General features: G+C 46.3%; 1 protein-coding gene across 1 annotated transcript; it reads right to left on the minus strand.

Moving 5' to 3' along the window:
* Positions 1-1,402: 1,402 nt before the first annotated feature.
* LOC119339274 lies at positions 1,403-9,126 on the minus strand. Its single transcript, XM_037611394.1, has 5 exons — positions 8,871-9,126; positions 8,097-8,784; positions 7,726-7,810; positions 7,507-7,616; positions 1,403-1,409 (listed from the first exon to the last, which is right to left on the minus strand). Exons 1-5 carry the CDS (start codon positions 9,055-9,057, stop codon positions 1,403-1,405), a joined length of 1,077 nt encoding a protein of 358 aa, XP_037467291.1. The 5' UTR covers positions 9,058-9,126.
* Between the last annotated feature and the right edge of the window lie 865 nt (positions 9,127-9,991).

Raw genomic sequence — 9,991 nt, forward strand, 5'->3', positions numbered from 1 at the left:
GTGAAGGTTTTACGTTTATCTCTTGCAGCTCCATGATGTAAGAGTTGATGAAACCATGAACTGTCGCTGGTGCTTGGAAGATGTTTTCATGAATGGCCTTCCTTCTCGCTCCCCAGATTGCCCATAGAGTTACCACCACTCGCACAAAATTGTCTTGGGACATGATTTTATGTAAGGCAAAGATCCAGTCCTTTGCACTATCCTCCATGTGCTCACTCATTTGCTCCAGTATATGATCCGGCGCTAGAATCCATACACTACCTGCCATAGGGCAGGAAAGTAGGGCATGTCTCCAGGTGCCCCGAGCTCCACAAAGAGCACAAGTTTCAGTTATAGCCATGTTACGGTGGTGTAGCAGAACATTGCATGGGATGGATTGTCTTGCTAGTCTCCAAACAAAAACCCGGAGTTTTGATGGAACTTTGATATGCCAGATAGAGGACCACTGATTATTCTCAGACTGGTTCCTTGATGTGCCTGCTTCCTCGTCAATCCAGCACTCCCTACTCAACTTAGTGCGCAAAATCATTCGGTAAGCAGACCGGACTGTGAAAATTCCCTTGCTTTCCTCATGCCAAGCCCAGAAATCTGGAATTGTACGTGTGCACAGCGGTATTTTGAGGATCTCTTCTGCTTCAAAATGAGTGGACATCGACCTGGCCAGATTCTCATTCCAGGAGACGTTCGTGTTACTATGAGTTGAGCAACCATAAGCGGAGGGTTAGGTACCAGAGAGGTTATTGGACGTTTAAAGTGATCACAAGGAATCCATTTATGTGTCCAAATCGCCATACTCGTCCCATCCCCAATCCTCCGGATGAGTCCTTGAGCCATAATATCTCGGCCGTCCAGAATCGCTCGCCAAATCTGAGAAGGATGAGATCCCAACTCTGCCTCTAGCAAGCTATAACTCGAAAAGCAAATTGCCTTTAACATCCTAGCGCTCAATGATGTATTATTTGTCTGTATGCGCCATGCTTGTCTCGCTAGGAGCGCTAAATTGAAAATCTCCAAGTCCCTGAATCCCAAACCTCTAAGGTGTTTTGGCCGTGTCATAATATCCCATGACACCCAGCATGGCTTCCTTTTTCCTTGCTTGGATCCCCACAAGAACTGCCTAATTATCGAGGTAATGCTCTCACACAAACCTCTAGGGAGCCTGAAACATGATATGGAGAAGACATGTATAGCTTTTGCCACTGATTTGATCAATATCTCCTTCCCTGCTGCTGACAAAAGCTTTTCCATCCACCCTTTGATCTTCTCCCACACCCGATCATGTAGGTATTTAAAGGTGCCATTCTTGGAGTGGCCAACATTAGTGGGCATCCCCAGACACGCTGAGAGTTTCATTATGAACTTGTAAAGAGTTCTTCACATCTTCTCTAACCTGACCGGGGCATCATTTGCTGAAAAAAAATTGAGGATTTATCATGATTAACTCTCTGTCCCGAAGCGCTGCAATATTTGTCCAATAGGTTTGACGCCGCAATTGCTCCCTCCACACTGGCCTTAAAAAGCAACAGGCTGTCATCTGCAAATAGAAGGTGATTAATAGTAGGCGCCGAAGGAGCCACCTTAATACCTGATAAGGTTGATGACTGAGAACTGAATTTCAGGAGGCACAAAAGGCCCTCTGTTGCGATCAAGAACATGTAAGGAGATATTGGGTCTCCCTGTCGGATCCCTCTTGAAGGATTAAAAGATTCGAGTTTCTCACTGTTAAACATCACCGAGAAAGAAACTGAAGCAATCATGCCCATAACTATATCAATCCACTGCCGAGAGAAACCAAGCTTAGCCATTATAGCCCTAAGATAGGACCACTCTAGCCTATCATAGGCTTTCATCATATCTAGTTTCAGAGCACATGAACTGTTACCTCTTGAGGTGGATCGTTTCATGAAATGCAGACATTCATAAGAGGCTATGATGTTATCTATAATCAGTCTACCTGGAACAAAGGCAGATTGCTCCTCTGAGATGATGTCAGGAAAGATAACTTTCAGCCTATTTGCCACTACTTTAGAGGCAATTTTATATAACACATTGCACAAATTGATTGGCCTGTACTAAGACAAATTTGTGGGATTAGTTACCTTTGGGATGAGAACAAGAATAGTATCATTGATGCATTCGGCACTCTCCTCCCCTCTGACAATCCGCAGAACTATCTGTGTAACTTCCTCTCCACAAATATCCCAATGACGCTGATAAAAATGAGCCGAAAAATCGTCCGGGCATGAAAGTGCGTTATATCGACTAGAGGGGGTGAATAGGGGATTTTTATGAATTCTTTACTGAGGAATTTGTTGGTGAGGAAATTCCTTAGCGAAGAACTACTTGCAGCGGAATAAGTACTCAGAAGTAAACATAACAGAACACAAGCATAGTCATCATGATGAAATGAAGACAAGCACAGAGTACAGAAAGCGTAAACAAAGGATAACACAGGATGAAGACAAACAGACTGAAGAAATTGAACTGAGGAAATTGAGAAAGTCTTCAGTCAAAGTCTTCAAACAGATATGAACAAGCACACAACAAGTGAAATGAGGAATTGAAAGAGTTGAGGAAATAGAACCAGTAAGCTTGGTGAAGACAATGATTTGGTAGACCAGTTCCAACTGTTGTCTCAGTTGTACATCTAGTTTGAGCGGCTAGGTATTTAAACCAAAGGACACATAGTCCCGGACACACAGTCCTCACCATATTCTCCTTGAGCTAAAGTCACACAGACCTCGCCCAATCACTCGTGGTAAGTCTTCAGATGACTTCCGAACCTTCATAAACTCGGTCACTCGGCGATCCACAATTCCTCTTGGATGCTCTAGACCTTGACGCCTAACCGTCTGGAAGAAGCACAGTCTCCAAAGGTAACAAGCGTCGGATCCACGCAGGATCAATCTCTTTAGTGATGCTCAATCACTTTGGGTTTGAAGGTGTTTGGGTTTGGGTTTGGGTTTTCCTTACTTGATGATTTTCGCTCAAAGTCCTCGAAGGATGGGATGCTCTCAAATGACAAGTGTCAGTTTCTCTCAGAGCAGCCAACCAGCTAGTGGTTGTAGGGGGGGCTATTTATAGCCTGGTGAGCAGCCCGACATGATAAGACATAAATGCCCTTCAATAATATGACCATTAGGTGGGTAGATATTTTGGGACAGCTGGCGTGTAGCACAGCAATAGGCGGAATTTTGACTCTCAAAATTCTCAGGGCTATCATGTTCCTCACTACGTAGGCAATCCGCACTGGCGAATTCCTAACTCCTCAGTCAGAACAAATTCCTCAGAGACCAGAAGAACTTCGTCTCTGTCACTGAAGAATATGATTGAACTGTATGAGATTTCCAATGGCTTCACTCGAAGGGATTGGTAGGTGTAGGATTTTAAGTTGAGCATCACATGGAAATTTTTCCTTAGTATTTCCTCGACCCTCTTTAATAGTACAGTGTTTCCTATGACTCAAGAAAGAGAAAAAGAAACTACGAAAACAAAAGTCTTCAGGCTTCATGTTCCTCGAATGAATACCAAGTCTTCAGGGTCACACCAATTTCTTCACTTTCAAAGTCTTCAGAAATCTAAAGTCTTCAGTCGAAGAACTTCATTTTAGGGGTCGACTTTGTCTGTAAATATCAAACTCCTCATAGACTTATAGACCTGTGTACACTCACAAACGCATCTGTCCCTTAACCTAGAAGTCTCCAATACACCAAAATAACTAAGGGGCACTAGATGCACTTACAATCTCCCCCTTTTTGGTGATTGATGACAATATAGGTTAAGTTTTCAACGGGGATAATCATATGAAGTGTAAATACTGATATTGAGGAATTTGATTGCAAGATATAGAAGAACTCCCCCTGAAGATGTGCATAGTGAGGAATTTGCTTTTGAAGCAATGCACACTTGAAGAGTATAATCATGGAGAACTCCCCCTATATCTTGTAATTCATACACGCATTTGTCATATAATATGAAGAATTTGAAATGCATGATGAAATATGGTGACTGATGTAATTCAGCATGCGTGCATTGACATTAATGAGGAATAAGCATGCAGAAGAACTTAGCAAAAGTATCAGGCCACCATAGAGTTTAAGTTTACAACTCAATACAGCAAAGTCATCAAAAGAACGAGAGTTGTAACTTAGCAAAAAAACGCCCATATAAGATAGACCCGCTTGAAGACTAACTCAAATTTCCCCCCCTTTGTCATCGAATGACCAAAAGGGTTGAAAATGAGGACTAACTGTTGGGGAACGTTGCAGAAAACAAAAATTTTCCTACTCGTTTCACCAAGATCATCTAGGAGTTCATCTAGCAACGAGTGATTAGATGCATCTACATACCTTTGTAGATCGCGAGCGGAAGCGTTCAAAAGAACGGTGATGATGTAGTCGTACTCGACTGATCCAAATCACCGATGACCAGCGCCGAACGGACGGCACCTCCGCGTTCAACACACGTACGGAACAGCCACGTCTCCTCCTTCTTGATCCAGCAAGGGAGGGAGGAGAGGTTGAGGGAGATGGCACCAGCTGCAGCACGACGGCGTGGTGTTGATGGAGCTGCAGTACTCCGGCAGAGCTTCGCTAAGCACTATGGAGGTGGAGGAGGTGTTGGGGAGGGAGAAGGAGGCAACCAAAGGCCAAGGCGTTCAGGTATGAAGTCCCTCCTCTCCCCCACTATATATAGGGGTGCCAAGGGGGGGTGGCCGGCCCTAGGAGATCCAATCTCCTAGGGGTGCGGCGGCCAAGGGGGGTTTCCCTCCCCCCAAGGCACCTAGGAGGTGCCTTACCCTCCTAGGACTCTTCCCCCTTCAAACCCTAGGCGCATGGGACTATGTGGGGCTGGTGCCCTTGGCCCATTAGGCCAAGGCGCACCCCCTACAGCCCATGTGGCCCCCCGGGACAGGTGGACCCACCCGGTGGACCCCCGGGACCCTTCCGGTGGTCCCGGTACAATACCGATAACCCCGAAACTTGTCCCGATGCCCGAAACAGGACTTCCCATATATAAATCTTTACCTCCGGACCATTCCGGAACTCCTCGTGACGTCCGGGATCTCATCCGGGACTCCGAACAACATTCGGGTTACTGCATATACATATCCCTACAACCCTAGCGTAACTGAACCTTAAGTGTGTAGACCCTACGGGTTCGGGAGACAAGCAGACATGACCGAGACGACTCTCCGGTCAATAACCAACAGCAGGATCTGGATACCCATGCTGGCTCCCACATGCTCCACGATGATCTCATCGGATGAACCACGATGTCGAGGATTCAATCAACCCCGTACGCTATTCCCTTTGTCTATCGATATGTTACTTGCCCGAGATCCGATCGTCGGTATCCCAATACCTCGTTCAATCTCGTTACCGGCAAGTCACTTTACTCGTACCGTAATGCATGATCCCGTGACCAGACACTTGGTCACTCTGAGCTCATTATGATGATGCATTACTGAGTGGGCCCAGTGATACCTCTCCGTCATACGGAGTGACAAATCCCAGTCTTGATCCATGTCACCCAACAGACACTTTCGGAGATACCCGTAGTCTACCTTTATAGTCACCCAGTTACGTTGTGATGTTTGGCATACCCAAAGCACTCCTACGGTATCCGGGAGTTACACGATCTCATGGTCTAAGGAAAAGATACTTGACATTGGAAAACTCTAGCAAACGAACTATACGATCTTGTGCTATGTTTAGGATTGGGTCTTGTCCATCACATCATTCTCCCAATGATGTGATCTCGTTATCAATGACATCCAGTGTCCATAGTCAGGAAACCATGACTATCTGTTGATCAACGAGCTAGTCAACTAGAGGCTCACTAGGGACATGCCGGTGTCTGTTATTCACACATGTATTACGATTTCCGGATAACACAATTATAGCATGAATAAAGACAATTATCATGAACAAGGAAATATAATAATAATGCTTTTATTATTGCCTCTAGGGCATATTTCCAACAGTCTCCCACTTGCACTAGAGTCAATAATCTAGTTACATTGTGATGAATCGAACACCCATAGAATTCTGGTGTTGATCATGTTTTGCTCTAGGGAGAGGTTTAGTCAACGGATCTGCTATATTCAGGTCCGTATGTACTTTACAAATCTCTATGTCTCCATCTTGAACATTTTCACGAATGGAGTTGAAGCGACGCTTGATGTGCCTTGTCTTCTTGTGAAACCTGGGCTCCTTGGCAAGTGCAATAGCTCCAGTGTTGTCACAGAAGAGCTTGATCGGCCCCGACGCATTGGGTATGACTCCTAGGTCGGTGATGAACTCCTTCACCCATATTGCTTCATGTGTTGCCTCCGAGGCTGCCATGTACTCCGCTTCACATGTAGATCCCGCCACGACACTTTGCTTGCAACTGCACCAGCTTATTGCCCCACCATTCAAAATATACACGTATCCGGTTTGTGACTTAGAGTCATCCAGATCTGTGTCGAAGCTAGCGTCGACGTAACCCTTTACGACGAGCTCTTCGTCACCTCCATAAACGAGAAACATTTCCTTAGTCCTTTTCAGGTACTTCAGGATATTCTTGACCGCTGTCCAGTGTTCCTTGCCGGGATTACTTTGGTACCTTCCTACCAAACTTACGGCAAGGTTTATATTAGGTCTGGTACACAGCATGGCATACATAATAGAACCTATGGCTGAGGCATAGGGGATGACGTTCATCTCTTCTATATCTTCTGTCGTGGTCGGACATTGAGCTGAGCTCAATTTCATACCTTGCAACACAGGCAAGAACCCCTTCTTGGATTGATCCATATTGAACTTCTTCAATATCTTATCAAGGTATGTGCTTTGTGAAAGACCTATGAGGCGTCTCGATCTATCTCTATAGATTTTGATGCCTAATATATAAGCAGCTTCTCCAAGGTCCTTCATTGAAAAACTTTTATTCAAGTAGGCCTTGATGATGTCCAAGAGTTCTATATCATTTCCCATCAAAAGTATGTCATCTACATATAATATGAGAAATGCTACAGAGCTCCCACTCACTTTCTTGTAAACGCAGGCTTCTCCATAAGTCTGTGTAAACCCAAACGCTTTGATCATCTCATCAAAGCGAATGTTCCAACTCCGAGATGCTTGCACCAGCCCATAAATCGAGCGTTGGAGCTTGCACACTTTGTCAGCATTCTTAGGATCGACAAAACCTTCTGGCTGCATCATATACAATTCTTCCTTAAGGAAACCATTAAGGAATGCCGTTTTGACGTCCATTTGCCATATTTCGTAATCATAGAATGCGGCAATTGCTAACATGATTCGGACGGACTTCAGCTTCGCTACCGGTGAGAAAGTCTCATCGTAGTCAACCCCTTGAACTTGTCGATAACCCTTAGCGACAAGCCGAGCTTTATAGATGGTCACATTACCATCCGCATCTGTCTTCCTCTTAAAGATCCATTTATTTTCTATGGCTCGCCGCTCAACGGGCAAGTCAGTCAAAGTCCATACTTTGTTTTCATACATGGATCCTATCTCGGATTTCATGGCTTCCAGCCATTTGTCGAAATCCGGGCCCGCCATCGCTTCTTCATAGTTCGAATAGGACGACTTCGGAGTGTGGTAGAGAACCTGAAAAGAACAGGAGAGGTTGTACAGTACTTATTAATACGGGGCACCTTTAGAGGAGATAATCAGATAAGAGGACACAAGTTTGGTGCAAACAAGGCAGAATATGCACCTGACTCTCTATATTGATATCGGCAATTGGTCGCAGGGCCTCAACCACAGGAGTCAGGATTCTCTCGCCAATATTTTTGAACTCCCTGCATGTGGGATGCCTAACTGTAACAGCAGGAGCCATAATAGGACAACAAGTTGTAACTTAGCCTGTAGGTAACTACGGAGTACAAAGAAATAAACTCTAATTGATTCTATATGAGGGAGCCAACAGATGCCTATAGTCAGTGCTGACATATGTTCCATAACTCCTCAGTAATATTACTGCCATTGTATTTTACTTAAACAATCTACTCACAGGACAAAGTTAAATTTTGAACACATGGCGGAAACGCAGCGATAACTTGGATACCATATTGTAACTGTTCTTACCAATCATAGACCCAATCAATTGGATCAGCGTTCAACAGGCTGAATGAAAGAACAACATTCCCATCTGAATCAACTGGCAAGAACTCTCCTTTTCCAATGCCTGTCTCGCCCTCCTCAATACCGTCATTCATGAAATACTTGATGAACACCTTGCCAATAAGTGACACGGTCTCAGCCTCATCAACCTTCCCAACCACCCAAGCATGACGGTGCTTTCCGATCACAACCCTCGTTGTTCCCTTCCCATCATCATTCTCAGCAATGACAATAGTGTAAACCTTCATCCCATCCCCACCACCACCACCCAATGCGGAGTGCAGCAATTCATCGAACGCCTCGTCACCGCCGACCGAGTCCGCTGCGGTCACGGAGCCGCATCGCCAAGGCAAAGCGGCAGCCGTGCTGCTGGTGCAGCCACCGTCCGAGTCCGACTGGACGGCGACTGACACGGAGATGTTCCTGGCAGTAGAAGACGCGGGGAGGAGGTGGTGCTGGGTCGAGACTGCCAGCTCGAGCTGATCGGCAAGGGACGCGGCGGGGGAGCCAGGGCCGGAGCGGAGGAAGACCGCGTGGAGGCCGCGGGGAAAGAAGGGCGGGTGGGATTGGAGGCGGCGGGACAGGCCGGCGATTGCGTCGGAGGGCAGCGGCGACCGGTGGATCTCGGTGGATTTGAGCAGCAAGGGCAGTCCTGTGGAGAGAGAGCGAGATGCGCGCGGGTTATACGGAGAAGAGAAGAGAAAAAGGCCCTAAAACTGGTAGATTTGGGGAGGTTACCGACGAGGAAGGAGAGGAGGACCGAGGCAGTGAGAACGAGGCGCTTCGTGCCGGGCTTCCTCGTGCGCGGCGGCGGCTTGTCCCCGTTGGTGGCGGTGGGCGAGGTAGGGGACGAGAGGAGAGAGGATTCACCGGCGCCGGAAGACGAAGGTAGCGGTGGGGTCTCGTCGCCGGCGACCTCCGCCATTTTTCCAGTGGCCGGTATTCGGGAAGGGGTCAGTTTTTTTAGACAAAGGGATCAGCTTCTTTTTTTACAATCTCACTAAGCTTTTTTACTCCCTCCGCCCAAAAAACGTTCTTATATTATAGGACAGAGGAAGTATTTGGGAGTGACCAGTACTCAGTCGACTGAGACTTGGTTTTTTTTTTCGAGACAATTCCGCGAAGCTTTATTAGTTCGTCACAATGTTTACAGGGACGGACACAAGATTTTCCGGATGGCCTGACCAAACATGGCGGCCACCTTCTAGGGTGAGTGCATGCTTCGCTAAATTGTGAGCTTCAAAATTTGAGCTCCTACTTTTATAGACTATATTACAAGAACTGAAAAAAAACAGACATATATCTAATCTCCTGAACTATTGCACCATAGCAAGCCAAGCTACGCTTCTGGATGTCGTCCACCACTGCTTTGCAATCGGAAGCCACCTGTATATTCTGAATATATAGATCATTGGCCAAAGCCAAAGCCTCCCGTATAGCAAGGGCTTCTAGTGTGGGTGGGTCCGATGGGTGGATCCGATATGAATCTGAACACTAGAGCTAAGGCACCCAGGAAAGTACCTCACTGATCCCTAGCAATGACACCAATGGAACCAAAACCGTGCCTAGAAACAGCAGCGTCAGCGTTGAACTTCGAATAACCTGTAACCGGCGGGATCCGGAGAGACCTGTGTTGTGGCGCGGTGATAGCAACAGCAGGTGAAGGTTTTACGTTTATCTCTTGCAGCTCCATGATGTAAGAGTTGATGAAACCATGAACTGTCGCTGGTGCTTGGAAGATGTTTTCATGAATGGCCTTCCTTCTCGCTCCCCGGATTGCCCATAGAGTTACCACCACTCGCACAAAATTGTCTTGGGACATGATTTTATGTAAGGCAAAGATCCAGTCCTTTGCACTA

Source organism: Triticum dicoccoides, chromosome 7B (assembly GCF_002162155.2).
Source record: "Triticum dicoccoides isolate Atlit2015 ecotype Zavitan chromosome 7B, WEW_v2.0, whole genome shotgun sequence".
In the NCBI taxonomy this organism is placed as follows: Eukaryota; Viridiplantae; Streptophyta; class Magnoliopsida; order Poales; family Poaceae; genus Triticum; species Triticum dicoccoides.

Bases quoted from the DNA above. Each gene is read 5' to 3' on its own strand.
- LOC119339274 (XM_037611394.1), bottom strand. From the start codon at position 9,057: ATGGCGGAGGTCGCCGGCGACGAGACCCCACCGCTACCTTCGTCTTCC. The intron at 7,811-8,096 runs GTAAGAACAGTT...TCCCACATGCAG, and splicing joins ATTGATTGGGTCTATGATTG to GGAGTTCAAAAATATTGGCG. The intron at 7,617-7,725 runs GTGCATATTCTG...TGTTCTTTTCAG, and splicing joins ATATCAATATAGAGAGTCAG to GTTCTCTACCACACTCCGAA.